Source organism: Rhopalosiphum maidis, chromosome 4 (genome assembly GCF_003676215.2).
Source record: "Rhopalosiphum maidis isolate BTI-1 chromosome 4, ASM367621v3, whole genome shotgun sequence".
Taxonomy (NCBI): Eukaryota; Metazoa; Arthropoda; class Insecta; order Hemiptera; family Aphididae; genus Rhopalosiphum; species Rhopalosiphum maidis.
In genome coordinates, this window is record NC_040880.1 from 37,944,985 (window position 1) to 37,961,561 (window position 16,577).

Genomic DNA, 16,577 nt, shown 5'->3' on the forward strand with positions numbered 1-16,577 from the left:
GGCTAAAACCTATATTATTGAAGCCTGTCTCACATACAAAAGAAAAAATACACAAATAATAACGAAATCAATAATAATATCATAAATCATAAGTAACTAATATAAGTGATGTATCTATAGACGCTTGGTTCATTTGTGACTGAACTTACGTGGCTAAGTCAGTACAACAGTTTGTCATAAGTCATAATAGGTATTTTGTATTTGCTATATTGACCATAATTAACAAAGAAGGAATTTTTATATTTTATTATTTTTTGAAAAATCTAAATTATTAAAAAATATTTTCTCAAGTAGTGCATTTGCAATATAATCTGTCTCTTCTAGGCATCCATGGCTATATATATATATATATTGAACAAAGGATAGAATTTAGAGTTAAGTATGTCATTAAGACCTATCACAGCATCATCATTGCCATAATTTATAACGTTTCCATTTGGACTACCCAAATTATTAAATACAGTTTCAAAGAAAAGTACCATACGATTTTATGTACCTACCAATTTATAACTGCTGTGTAGGTGTACACTGTACACTGTACATCTACACAGCAGTTATAAGTTTGTAACAATTAATAATTTTAGACATATATCTTGTAGACTCATAATTCATTAATCAAATCTCTGTAAGAAGATATTCCTAAAGTCTAATAACAAAATCAAGAACTTCAAGACTTTTGTAGACTTTGAACGTGTTTATATCTATTTATATACTTAGAAAAGCTTAGCTGAGAATCTTAAAACCAAATAGCGTATGTCTTACAAGTCACGACTTACAGTGTAATGACTGTAATGTGCTTAACGAGATACTTAGCTAAGTGACAGGAAGTAGCTATATACATACATATATTAAATTTCCTCGCTTGTTCTTTTGATTTTATACATTTTCTTTTACCTATGATTTCATTAATAGTATTTACTTTCCAATGAAAAATATAACAATACTTTTTTTAAATATTTCGATACATAAAAAAAATGATTGGGGACTTGGAGTCAAGCCACCTGGTCCTAATATTAGATCGGTTGATGAGTCGTTACTGGCGAATGTTCACCATTCAGGTTCCGCGTAAACCGCAGACCATTGCAATATCGTTTTTGGCAATTAATAAAAATATTAAAGAAAATTACGATGTCCGTCACTTTCGTAGTTTTTCGCTAATAAAAATATGACTTTGACTAGGTACTTCGAGTACGTGTACGGCCCGGGGAACGTGTCGATAGTTACGGCATCTGGTGGACGGTAGTGTGTGCGATCGCCTCCGAATCCGCAGATGCCATTTGCATGGCGCGCATGCGCACTCGGACCGCTGCTGAAACGCGTCGACCGCAGCCGACGAATCGCGAACATCCCCTCCAGCTCAGGCACTCGGAGACCGTCATGACCCTTTGCACAAACAACACCACCATCCACCACCGACCGCAACCACGCTTCAAGACGCACGATTTCACCCTGCCGCCGGGTCGATCGCATCGATGTTACACCATTACAATAATCGTCATCACAATAGGTAATTTTTATATAACAACATAATAGGTATCACAGATTCACGAAATACATTATTATTATTACTATGTTCGTATAATCTGTTATGGTATTATTATCTCCTCTCACGGTGCACACTACGCGACTCACGCAAACACACTATATAACATACACGTCCGGCAGAAGTCATTTCGTTATGGTCCGACGTATTTGTTATTGTTGCGATTTTGTTTATGCTTTTATTTCCATAGCTCCGTTGGTTTGGGCGTTCATGCGTGTGCGCGTCTGTGTTTGGTCGAATTTTGACAACGCACTACAGCCGCCGCCGCCGCCGCCGACAATGGAACGGAACGCGGTCCGACGACAACGACCGTCATCGCCGCCACCACTGTCGTAGCAGACCGGTCGTCACTCGTCAGTCAGTCGGTCGGCGTCGGATGGTTGTACGCGTATCGTTCTTCGCAGTCCACGCGCACCACACTGTACGCGCTTTCGTTTGTATCAAGACGACGAATAAAACTCTTTTCCTCTCTCTCGCACTCTCACCACTCTTTTTAATACCACTTATTCTCACGGTTTTTTTTTTCTGCTGCGATCCATTCTTGGATCTTGGCCGTACATGTCTTTCCTCCTCGTAAATTAAAATATCATCGTCTTTTATCGATTTAATTGTATTTTTTATTTATTTTTTTTGTTTCTAAAAGTGCCGACTGTATATGTATATTATAGTGTCAAAGTATTTTTTTGTTATTTACACTTATACATTATATTTAATTAATTATTTACCTATATCTACCTATCTGCATCGGAGCCAACAAATTTCGTTTCGGGGTACGTAACCGACACAATACCTAACAAATTATAATATAATATCATTATCTTTCAGCAGTCCCATCCATGTATGTTTGATTTTTTTTACCACTCTGTTACCCGTTTCCGTCTTCTACAGAGAACGAAACCAGATGTCATCGCAACTAAACTACAATATCTATACATATCCATTTTAAACCGATTAATTTTCACTAATACATAATATGTATATAATTTTTTATCGTTTCACAACTCTGTTATACAACATAGTTTGTGGGAAGATATATTCGAGTGGTTCTCCTGAAAGAAGGGATGAGGCTCCTCATGGCCCAACTATCCATTTATTCTATTATCGATGTTGTTTCTATGTTTTATTAAATAGTTTTTTGCGCTCTTGTTAGTAAATAATAATATCTGTTCTGTAACTCGACTAAAAAATGTTGGTCTGGACAATTTTCAATTGTTCTCAATGAAATGATACAGATTTTTGTCGAGCATTAACTACCTATTTGCTTAAATATGTATCTAAATTTCATTTATATAATTTATCACCTATAATGCGTGTTGTATTTTACGATTTTAGATTTTACGAACCCGTTTATACAACATATACATTGCACGGTACATGACACAATATGTTGTTGTAATCAATAGAAAATAATATGACTAAAACGAAAGTAAAAGGTTTTATTATGTTAAAATATTTTTCTACAGAAGATTTTGTTAAGCGTGTTAGTTATTGTTTACATTTCGTAAGGTGATTTCAAGTACCTATATTAGACTATACGTACTATGTACTGTAGATCTGTAGCAACATGTTAACGGCATGCATGTAATAAAAGAGAACCTTTTTTTTTTTCAATGAGCCGCATTCCTATTATTACCTGCAACGTGGCTGCGATGTTCTATACGGTCAGCTCCCATTTTGCCGAATTTATTAATGTTACTGTACGATTACATACGTCATTATTAGGTACCTTTTATAGTCATAAATAAAAAAATATCAATAATTGCATAATAAAAATAATCATATAAAATAAAAAAAATTTTTTTGAACTTGTTAAAATTATTTGTTGTGTTTAATAAAATGACTAAGATTGTCCAAATAATCAATCCATTTCATTTATGAACGGTCACTTGTCACTCTTTCCATAAGACAAATTCTTTGTTCAAGCTTAGTGTATTCATTGTAAAATTTTTAACTTGTTTTCCACGTTGGAGAAGTTTCATGTTATCCTCAATTTTCAGAATTCGGATAGTATAGTAGTAGATCGTTTCAAATTATAATTATTTCACTATGTTTATTATTATTTATCACTTTATAAATGACAAATTCATAACCATGTTTTAATAAAAAAAATAATTTGAGAATTATGCGGTGAGAAATGGGTCGGTGGCAAAATGGGATTAATTTGGTGGTGAAACGAAATACAACCGTTCTATTCATATGATTCTACATGGGGTCTGTTTTTACAAATTCTGATAATATTCAAGAACTGTTTTAGTATGAAATGTTAAATTAACAAATAATTTTTTTACGCTTATGAGTTTTAATTGAATGAAGTAAAATATATATATATATTTAAGTTATTAAGTGCTTTGGAATTTAAGTTATTTATGAATTTGCATATTATAAAACTTAATAATTTCTGGAAAAAGTAATCTTTTTTCTTAGATACCACATTGAAACATTAAAGGTGTAGCCTAGACAAATTAATTTTTTCATTACAATGATTAAGTAAATATTTTACTATTTTATTTATACCACATTTCTTAATAGCGAAGGTTATAAACTTATATCTACTTATAATTATTGTATAACCCATTTAATTTATGTTAATTTAAAATTTAGAATTAGTTAAATTGTTTGTTTTATAATGTTTTATGCTAAATATTAAGTATCTTTTATTTATCGAAGTTTACTCATAATTCACAAGAGTTTAGTTATATTTATAGATGTTATATTTAGGTAGTTTTTTAATTTTCAACATATTTTCGAGTAAGTACATACCTATTTATATTTCATTCTGAGAAATATAACATTTTATTTATACAACTAACAAGTATCAATTATATTATACATTTATATTTTATACCCATATTAGTTAAATATGGGTATAAATAATAACAAATAAAAAAAGCAACAACTACCTCAATAAAATTTAAAACAAAAATAGGTATTAATATATTTTACATCCTGCAGATTTATGTGGATGTATAGCATTAGTAATTTGTCAGTTACCTATATTTATATTTACGGTAATAAATAAGATGTGAGACGTGAGTAACACTTTTTAATCAAATATTACAATTTAAATCTCAAATTTATACAATTATACATATCTAAGTATTAAAAATGTAAACAAATTATAGTAAAAGGTAATAGTTTTACTCCATTAGGCGTAAATGCATAAAATTTTTAATTTACATTTTTATAAAAACATTTTTAGGTACCTACCTTACAGTTTCGATTACATACCACGAATTGTATTGAATTGCCATGTATCTAGCAAACTTATGTGAATTTTACATACATAAACAATAATAATAGTATTAGTAAAAATATTTTATAGCTAAAAATATTTTGATAACTATCAAAATAATATTATTTATTTTATATGCATAAATCTTAAATAAAATAATTGGCAAGTATGTCGCACGACTATCTATTATTATTTTTTTGAATTTTAATAAAATACCTATAAAACTAATATTGATTTTGTTATATCGTGTACAATTTAGGTATATATTTTATGAATGGTTTTGCCATAAATTAAACCACTTTTTTCAAAAGTTTTCAATAGTTTTATTTTACGCGTGAGAATCTACTACGAAAATAGAATTATATAACCTCTTTAAATCAGCTAGTTAAATTTTCTAAATTCTTTTATAGTACATTCATAATAGTGTTACAGAACGCATTATTGTTTAATCAATATATTACTGAGGGGCTGATTACATTTCTCAGAAATTAGTGGTTTTTTTTTTAAATTTTGATTGGTAGGTACCTTTATGAATATATTATTGGATTTTAAATTACTTGTTATTTCTCTGTTATCGCGTACTCGAATTTAATTGATTTGAATCAAAAGTTTCATATGATGACATCGATTTATACAGAATTATTCAATTAACTCAGAAAATTATTATTTTTAAGTTTTGAGTAGTCTCAAGTAGAAATTAATTGGCTACTAAAAAAAGGTATTTACAGCAAACTGCAGTTATGTTTCAACTATTTTTTTTTATAACATTACAGAACAGATTATAATTCATACTAGTTCTTAAATATCTTTGAAATTCACTTGTTAGCTTAAAATATTTTTATCGAAATCAAAAACCGACCAGTACATACAGCTAACGAATGTTTGAAACTCTTCTTGCTTCGCACACTTAAGCGAAGAACTGAAATTATTAAATATTAATTAATAATTATTTAATTTAAAAAATAAATCTGCAGTGCGTTGGGTGCTCTGTTAAATGCATGTAATATGTATGAATGCATTTCATCTACAATCGTCGGCCTGGCGGTAGATTTTCCTTGTAATATACGTATATAGAAACTATTGGGAGATATAATCATTAAATTACCTATAATCTTAATTAGGTTATCAGTCATTAAAGTTGCTTCATGACACTTATGAAACTTTATGTAATATTCTTTTTATACGAAAAAGTGTCCATCTTAATAATATATTTATTTTACTTAAATTGTATATATAATAAATTAATGTTAATGTTAAAATATATAAATTAATTTGTTTTGCTTCATTATGAATTGACTATAAGTACCTACATTTTTAAGTACTAATAAAAGAAATTATTAGCTCATTAAGTTCTTGAGAATTTAATCTTAAAAATGTTCAAATGTGTTAGATGTCATTGTTCATATGATAATACGTATATTGCAGTGTTGAGAGTAACTTAATTATGTTTTGTGTAACAAATACTGAGATTGTTCGATTATTTCCTGTTATACAATTCATGTATTATATTTATAAGTATATATAGTATACACCTCCACATACCGGACGTTGTTTCTATCTCGGGTAATTATTTATTTCGATAAACATGTAACATATCGATATTTAGCGACACTATATGGTCATAACGCTATTAATTGAATAAAGTCTCATGTCGCTGTGAATTGTGATAATGACATTCTATGCCAAATAAATTTCATTATTTTGATAGAAAGAATGTATATATAAATATTATAATAGTAGTAAACTTGTAAAGTACAAGTAAAAGAACTTAATATTTTATTTTCGTGGTATATTGGTTGTAGACGGACATTTTTCATTTCTATATATACGAGTATATAGGTAATATTTATAGTTTTTTTTATGCTAGGAGAGATTTTAGCTATAGATACTATTTTTATCTGGATGATTATAGTAATATATATAGTTATTAAAACTTAAAACCATACATGATACACCTATTAGCCCAACCAGGAAATATTTTCTGGAGGGGTTGCATGTACATTGTAATTTATAATTTAATCTATAAAATCTATTAATCTATCTATCTGTATTCTATATAAGAATTTTATACATTCTACGAATGTTTTTTGATTGTTTTTTTTTATTATTATTTAAACTTAGTTATTTACAATTAGTTTCAACAGTTAAATTGATTGTTCCTTAAAGACTCAAAAACTTCTGGACTGTTTTCAATTAAATCTATATTAATAGATTCATTGAGACTCTGGGGGGTGTTTAAAGCTTATTTTCTTAATCCCTATACATCGCTATAAATTGTTTCACACTTAAGTATATTTATTTTTGATTCACGAAAATCGAATAATTTTTTTGATTTAAATGGTTGTTATTGGGGTTACATATTATATTAGTATATTACTACTATAATAAGGCTAGCTAAGAATTTTAAGCTTATGTGCTCAAAAACGTATAAAGACGAATACTAACTTTAACAATGTTGGATTGTAAATACGCTGGCTTTAAAGAATTTGTCTCCAGTTTTTTGTTTTACATATTTCCAAAACCAAGAAGTGGAAAATTATAAAATTAATCATTGTAATTAGTTTTGTATTATATATTTCAACTGAATCAAAATGGAAAATGATAGAAAGATTCACTTTAACTAAAGCGAAGTCTGATTAAAAAGTTATAATATAATATATCGTTAACAGGGATACTAGGAATAGGTACTTCAAATATAATTAATACAAATAACAAAATTTTTCCTATCATAATTCCTTTTAATAATAATTATAAGAAATATATTTATATTATATTAAGGTTATATAGTTTACAAAAAACAAAATTATTTCTTGACTTATACTTAGTTTTATTTTTAAAGTTTTTGCCATTTTATATCAATTACTATTATTGGATTAATATTGATGTGCCGGTGTTTGTTAATTGTTTTTTAACCATTTTATCTCTCTTGACTTGTAATATTTTAAATGTAATGTAGTATCTCTAGTAATTGCTGTATTTAGTAGTATAACAAGTATTAATTAATAAGTAATAAGTATTTGTATTAACTTAGAAATTATTGGGCAAAAGTCTAGGTTGCATTAAAAATAATCTTTTATCATAGTTATTCTTGGTGATTTAAATGTTTAACTTTTATAATGTACCGACAATATAATTCAAGTTTACCCATGAGGTTAAAATATACGTCTAAGCTTGTAATAAAATGTATTGTTATTTGATGTGTAATATTGTTAAATCTGTAAATTATTATTAAATCCTCAAAAGTTTCTTCAAATATTTATTTTTCATGTTTTGGTAATAGATAGTCGCATATTTACCCCATTTCCATAAATTTAATAACATAAATATTATTATAAGGTTCTAGCCTGCTATTTAGCGTAAAACTCAGATATAACATACAAAAACTCGGGCCATTCAGATTAGATTTTTGTTTGTAGATATCTTTGGACGCAACTAAAATGTAAAAACAATTTTACTTTATATATTTAATTTTATTTTCACGGATATTTTATTGATACATGTTAAATTGTAAAATGATTGTTGTAATGTATTGTAAAAATAAAATTCACTATTAGTATTAGGCACTTAAAGTCTCAAGAACTGGGATTTCTTTATGATTGGATTCAGAATTTGGTTTCTGGGAAATTGCGCCTTTGAGTCTAAATGCGTTATTGGACATATAGGCAATTACATTTTTTAGGTTTGTCTTACGTTAAAAAAAAAATCTTTAATTTAGTAAGTTATTCATTAAACTAGTCAGAGAACAAAATGAACTTACTACTTTGGATTTTTTGCTAATAGATACTATTTGGATTTATGTTTCGACTAGTTGATCTAGAACCTAGATTCTAGGTTGTCAGATATTAATTTTAAAATTAGATATAAACTTCACCCCATTCTAGCATTGTTCAAATAAGTTTTAAATCAAATTGAGCCTTACATTTTCAAAACTTTGAAGTATAGCTAATGCTCTACAACTTAAATTGTTGATTTTAAACAGAGATTCAAGAGAATCTAATATCTGAAATTAATTGTTTTCATTTATGTAAACTAAATAATTTTAATTTTGATCTATATATTATTTATTTTGTTTTATAATTTTAACTTTGACATGATTGAGTTATTTAAAATTATAGTAAATAATATTATTAGATTTTTTAAGTAAAATTCTGTATTTGATGATGATTTTTGAATTTTTTTATTTGTTGTATTCAGTACTCAAGATGTATTAATTTATATTATTACCTGCATTATTGTTATGGATTTCATTCACTCACACAGTATTTTTCTGAATTAAATAAAAGAATAAAAATTACGTGTAAAACTGCTGTTATGGCAACTTTAATGACACATAATGAATAAATGAATGATAAAAGGTAGGTAACATTGTCTGACATAAAACAAAAGTTATATCTCAATAGAACATGTTGTGAACATCGCCATTTGTGGGATTACTCGACTAATTCAAAATTGCTCTGGGTTAGTTTATGACATGAATCATACTCAATTTTTTTATTTTACTTTATTATGTATACTAAGTATAATATACATTTGACTTTAAATTTATAGCACATGTTATATTTTCGTTTTTTAACATTGATACAATTATTATATCAATACATAAATAGTCGTACAATAATAATTGTAAAACTATTTCAACTATAGTCTGTATATAATTTCACAATCAATTTATTATCAAATGATTCAATAGTCGTATAATTTCTAGTTTAAATTGTAAATAATTATACGATGAGTTATAGTAGATAATAATTAACTTCCGTAACTGTTGTAACTGTTAGACGTAAATAAAATTATATTCTCGAGTGCATTATTAAAAATCACATAAAAAAGAGCATGGTATTGTAAAGTATAATATTTTTATAATGTTTAGTAAATTTTAATTTCAATTTTAATAATAGTCAAATTTTGGGAATATTCTTTTAAAAACTTTTTGTGAGTACTATGACAGTAGGTGTCGACTGTTTACATATATTAATGATTGTAATATTAAGCGATTTCTTATTAAATACATTAAAAAATATGTATGTTAAGGTTCTTAAAATGGTATAATATTGTACTATGTTAGAAATTACAATAGTATACGAGTACATTCTCCAAATATACTATGTTGTTGACAGTTGTATAGTTGTATCATAATATATTTTCTGACTATAGTCTCTTCATATTAACGTTTTGCAAAGTAATGATTGATCTACACGTAACTGAAACGTAAAAAAACTGCAACTACTTAATATATTATAGTATAAAACAAAAGTGGTTCGTAGTAATAATTCATTCTTATTTCAATAATTATAACGTGAAAGGTCGTTGTTTATAAATTATAATATATATTCGACAAATTATGATTTCTTTTATTAAACATCTTAAATTGAAAAGACAGCGATAAAATTTAATTATAATTTATGTTGTGTATTTATTTTGCAGTGAGGTACTAAATTACATCAGAACGGCACTTGTAATATCAAAACTACCGGAAGGGACGCCGGTACAGCGATCAATGAGTTCGACCTATCGACCAGTAAGGATAGGTCGAGCACCAAGAAAAAAGATACCTCAACGTATACGATTTCAATTCTGTTTACTGTTTGGTAATATTGTACACCAATTACAAGATTAATTAAGAATACCTACATATTAATATCCAACATGAGCGCAAACGAAAAGAGACAAAGGACCCAACCCAGTGCATCAATGGATTATGCAAATATTGCTGTGAGTGTTAAAAGTATTTATTTTGTATGAATTAAAACGAGGTTATCATATATACGTATTTATATGTGATTAACTCGAAAATTATTAGTATTATCATTTTATGACAATGTGATATAGAAAATCTTTATCATACGTATTTTGCCTTTAGAATATAAAATAATTTATATGTATACATATTATTTTATAATAGTTAATAGTCATAGTTGTAGATGTTGTAGTGGCATTTTATAAGTAAAAGTAATACGTAATAGATGTAATGATCGTATTTAATCATTACTTATAATAATAAGCTTATAATAATATGCTTATATTATCAGCATAATATAATAAAATAATTTTGGCGCTATACATATACCTATAATTTATATATTTACCTACGAGAATAAATATATAAATATATATTTGCTTCATTAAAGAAATAATATTACCTACTAGCTTAGTTGATTAACTTAAAGCTTTTTAAAAATATCAATGATTATTATATGGATATTATTTAACATAAAGATTGCAGATTAATAAAAAAAATGAGAATGTCGATTATGAATCGAATTAGATCTGAATGAAAGGGTTTTTTGATAAATACTAAATAGACATCAGTTGTGTATAGTTTGTTGACTAATCAGTTTAATCAATTATGCAATTTTAGATTCTAAGCAGAGAAATTAATGTAGAGATCTTACAATGATTTCCTTTTTTTAGCATTAATTGTTACATATGTTACAATTTCGTGTGGTTTATTAAAATTGAAACCAATTATAGCTATCTATTATATTTCTTTAAAAAATATTAATAGTTAAGAAAAAAAATGCGTTTAATGTATGTTTCCTAAGGAGTTTTATAATAGTTTTTAACCTTAAACTATAATACGTAAGCTAATGTTTTCTTAAGTAGACAAATTAAAACTTAGCTTAATTATTGAAACAATTATAGTTTATTCCTTTAATTTAACAGCGAAACGCTAAATGAATTCTAATTGAGTATCACGCAACCAAAGAAATTTTACATCGGAAAAATAAAAATGTTTTTTTCTTAAATTAGCTAGGGCATAAGTGGTTAAATAATTAGTGAATACCTATGTTTAATATAAACGACTAAGTGCGTGTTTAATGTAAAAATACATCTTAGTTATATATTAAATATGAAAATTGTTCTTAAAATATTATTTATATAGACAATATATAGTATTGAAATGAAATACTGTATATTTTTCGTTCTAAATGCTTCCACGTTAGCCATTAACTTCTGTTTCTGGTGATATCCTTTTATATTGTGCATACAACTTCGTTTCAAGTTGAAGCACCTAGCCGCAGCGATATAATCCGTAAAGTGGATGTCTTTCGTTGTTTTTGTATTTTTCATTTTCGATTGTCGTTGATCTGCATATACCCGGAATTGATATTTCACTTAAGATGTAAAGTTTATACCTCTGATAATTTGAGGCTATCGTTTATAGTTCTACAAGAATTTTTCGTTTGTGTGCTGACTGCTGATGCTTACTAAACTATATATTTGTATTCAGCGTCTTATTTATTAAGCTGTTATTGTGGTTCTTAAAGTATTTGTATCAGATCTCTATTTGGAATTATAAGTTTCCAAATTACCCTTGTAATATTTCTGGTATTAACTTTGGATCGAACATTTTCACTGATTTTAATGCTAAAACACATACTATAAATAATTATAGACGAAAATGATTCTTTTGAATGTGTAAAATATTTTCCTGGTTTAAAAATACCGAACAATAAATTATTAAGAATAAATATGTGGACACGGCATTTATAAATTTAATAAAATAAAAAGCAACGAGATGTCCTCGAAAAAGTTCCATTAGTTTTTATTTTACATTATATGTTTCAAATTTAAATTCTTTTTAAAATTTTCTATCATTCATGTTAAAACCTTTTAAGCTTGTTATTTCTATATACAGTGTCTACCGCGTATAAAATACCATTAATTTTTCCAAGGAAAAACGTTCAGTATATGGCATATAGTATACTAAAAAACATAAACAATGTGCATTTCAAATTTATTTTGTATACAATATTGTTTGTTTAAAAAATTTACACACGGAAACAATGTTTCTGCTGAAACATTATATTTTGTTCGTTATAATTTTTAATTGTTTTAGTTTTGGGTGATTTGTACGTTACATACTAATATAATATATTATTATGTACATAATATAAATATACTATACTGTACTTGTATATATATTTATGAAACGTGTTGTGTATTACAAGCTATATTAATTTAATTGAGTAATATTACTATTGATTAACTTCAGTTATTTATTGTTTTATTATAAATAAGCAAAGAGCTCAATATTATTATTCTTATAATTTTAAATGAAAAAATAGTTACATAAATGATAAATGATATAACTATGTTTCTACTTACAAAACATTAATATTTTATATTCTATAAAGCATATTATGACGTCCAAAAAATGCGAAGTTAGTATGTGAAGTATGGCTCTAGTACTCGTGACATAATAAATAATTATAATTATATACAAGTACCTACCCACTAAAATAAATAGAGATTGATCTCAAGGGCAAGTTAGTTTTATATATTATGTATATAAGTAAAAGAATATGAATATTATGTAAATGTATAATCTAAAAGCCGAACAAAGTACAAAATCCAGGCATATATCACTCGTCTCACTTCTTAAATATCGCCACAGGACAGTAATTTTGTTAAAATATAAAAACTTGAAAGTAATGATAAATCAATATTCATGGTATTCAAAAAATTGTTCTTAAAATTTCGCTTGCGGACGTTTATTTATATAAAATTGTTGTCTTTAGTTTTTCTATACGATTTGAAGAAATTTTGATGAAATTGATAAATTACTTTTATTAAGTACCACCTGTTTATAAGTATTATAAATTTATATACAATAAAAAAAAAAAAACAGTAAAACCATTTCACTCTTTACTTTATTCAGGATCTAAAATGTAATTTATAAACAATTTTAAAACAGCTAGGTATCACAAATAAATAACATTTATTGTTTTATAGTGTACCATTATTTTATATGTATCGTAAACGTAATAGGTATAGGTACAATACATTCGTTGACAATATTGCAGAATTTGAAGGTCGATTTCTAGAATATTTGTGCGTTCGATTATATCATAAGTAGTGAACATATTGCTATAATATTTAATTTCATTATGTGTTTAAACATTATGTCTATGTATACTTTATTTTAAACACGATAGGTACATAAATTATACAGACATATAATTAAATAACTAATCATTTATTATATTCTAAATTATAATTATTAATATTTATTACCAATTAGATATAAAGTCTGTAGAGTGTAGTTATATTAATATTAATTTTATTATTTATATGATTTATAAGATGTATAATTTAATAATTAATATACTAAGTTATCATACTTGTTTTCATACTTCAAGGAAATACCTATCGATATTGTAATTAAATAATTTATATAATCATAGTTATTATAGTAAAGTATATAACAGTAGATCCGAACAATTCTGAATTACATTTAATTGACCTATATTTTTTTTAGAATAACATATTTGTAGTAAATTATAATAAAGATAGATAATAATATTATTACCATCTAAATATTTTATTTTTATAGCGCGTAGTATCTAGTTAAAATTGTCAATAATTTGGTTATATGTTGGTACATATTTTTTTAAATTTTATATTTTAAGTATAATTGAATATTTGTTTTAAATATTTTTATATTCAACATTCAATTTGTGAAATTTTGAAATAAATTTTAAATTTAGATTTATGACATCGATGGTATTTTCGATTAATTTTGTACATAATATAGTGTATTAACCTGTACTGTAACATATGTATCTGACATGTATGGTGTAAGTGAAACATGCTTGATAGCTGATAGTTATATCAATTGTTTGTAATATTTATTTATAATTATTAAAAAAAAAGTCAAAAAATATAAATTAATTCATTATTATGTTTTTCTTGATATTAAACAATGAATTAGATTTAATAATTATTCAAATATTATTACGATAGCGCAAAATTATTAAAATATATTCTAAATAGTCACAGTAGTCAGTAGATAAGAATAAATGAAGAAATAATCTACGTATATGAACCAAAACATAACCTAACCTATTATTTACGTAGTTATGTATTTGAACTGTACATAGACAATAGACATATATGATTTTAGAGGGTTTGGAAAGTTTGGATTTTTTATTTTAGTAGGAACTGATATTCTGAAGCATGATCAACCACAATCAATAAGATGAAGTATTTAATTTTTCTTAAAATCCATATATTTAGACATTTATTGTCAATTAAGAAATATATTCTAAAAAATCTGGAAAAGTCGTTCAATTGTATATGTAGAGGTATCGAGTGGTGCTCGTCATTAGGTTTATCACTTTATTGAGTGTTAGATTTGAATTTAATAATGTCTTAACCAACCATACATACCAAGCACTGTCTAAAATATTAAAAAATATATTATACCTATAGAAATTGATAATACCAATACATATTTGATAGAAATTTAAAATACCTTAAGTTATTCGTTTTTGATTAATAACAATAGGTAAAACAAACAATTTTTTTATTATTAGGTAAATATTTTATTTTATTTTTTTAGTTTTTCCCGGTTATTAAATAAAGTACGAAGAATTTTCTACTTTTGACCCCTAAAATTAAAATAAGTATTATAGAACAAAGTACTTTATACTATACTGGCGATTCTATTAATCAAACAACACTCATTATTTCAAAATATATTAATGATTTTTAAAAAATTTCCTTTGCATTATTTCTAGTTGAAATAAAACAAATTTTATTTTATTTTACTTGTGTTAAATGAAAATATACATTTTTTATTTCATATTCAGAAGCAGAATAATTTACACTTTTATACATTTTTAAATAATAAGTGCTTGATAAAGAATCATACAGCTAGGTTATACTATATCTTTGTATATTATCACTCGCTTAGTTCCTTTTCGAATCCAAAATATACAAATAATTAGGATACTATGTTTATTCATATTTGATTATTATTTTGTTTAATCTCCATGATTCAGAAACATTAACATGTATACTTTTAAGTAGTAAGTCGACTGTTGACGAGTTGAACTGTATATTTGATACATAGACCATAAAATGAGACAATCGTAATTAAATGTTTTAAACATAATAGCTTAAAAGTTAACTGGTTTTAATGTTTCATTGTTTTATATCTTATTGCCTTACTTGAATAGTGAAATATACTGGTATTGAGTACCTAAGCTAATATCATCGTCACTTATTAGTAAATACAAGGTGATCGTTAAAAATGTTTTTCTTACATATTTGTTTTTACTTTTTTGAATGGCAATATTATTAATATCATATTCCAATCAAAATACTTTTCAGAGTATTTCGATATAATTACCTAATTTTAATACAAACATATTATATTCAAGTTTTTAATTGTTGACTAAAATTTCAGTACTTATAAAATAAATGTTTCTAAATTCATGCGTAATAGGTATGTACATTTAGCATCATCGATTTTTATCCTAATAACATTGTAACTATTCTACTTTTGTTGATCTTATTTACACAATTTAAATTGTGTATTATTAACCGTTAAAGTTAAAATCGTCTAAACTGTATAAAGTATAATTATTAATTATCCAAATCATAATATATTCTCTGAACGTGTTATTCAAAAGTTAAAAAGTATGGAATTATTGGCTGTTACATATTTTCATTATTATTAATTTATAAATGACATGATTTTTTTTTGTCCATATAATGGCGCTTTCAATATGAAAACTTCAAAACTATACATATTGGGTCTTCGAAATTTCGTGCTACTATAAGTATTGCAGTAGTGAATACTGATGAGTAAATATTTGAGAGTATGTAAACTGTCGGGTTGTCAATTTAATTTGTTTCGTCGTCGCATGCCAAAAACATAATAAATGTGTATTTCTGTGTATGCTAATATTAGACTAGTTCTTTCGCTGTATTTTCACCTTCAATGTCATTACGTTTTTTAGCTTATAAAAATAAGATAATAATAATATATTAGTTAAATTATTTTTTTACTGT

The 16,577-nt window shown here is 25.8% G+C and overlaps 1 protein-coding gene across 3 annotated transcripts in view; it reads left to right on the forward strand.

Moving 5' to 3' along the window:
• Positions 1–1,358: 1,358 nt before the first annotated feature.
• LOC113550701 (band 3 anion transport protein-like) overlaps positions 1,359–16,577 on the forward strand; it is a 49,227-nt gene continuing 34,008 nt past the window's right edge. For 2 of the 3 annotated variants that reach the window (XM_026952701.1, XM_026952703.1), the window contains exons 1-3: positions 1,371–1,507; positions 1,734–2,313; positions 10,200–10,487. In XM_026952701.1, coding sequence (XP_026808502.1) covers positions 10,422–10,487 — 66 coding nt within the window. In that variant the 5' untranslated portion in view covers positions 1,371–1,507; positions 1,734–2,313; positions 10,200–10,421. Of the gene's footprint in view, positions 1,508–1,733; positions 2,314–10,199; positions 10,488–16,577 lie in introns of all 3 variants that reach the window. The other variant, XM_026952702.1, reaches the window with a different exon arrangement.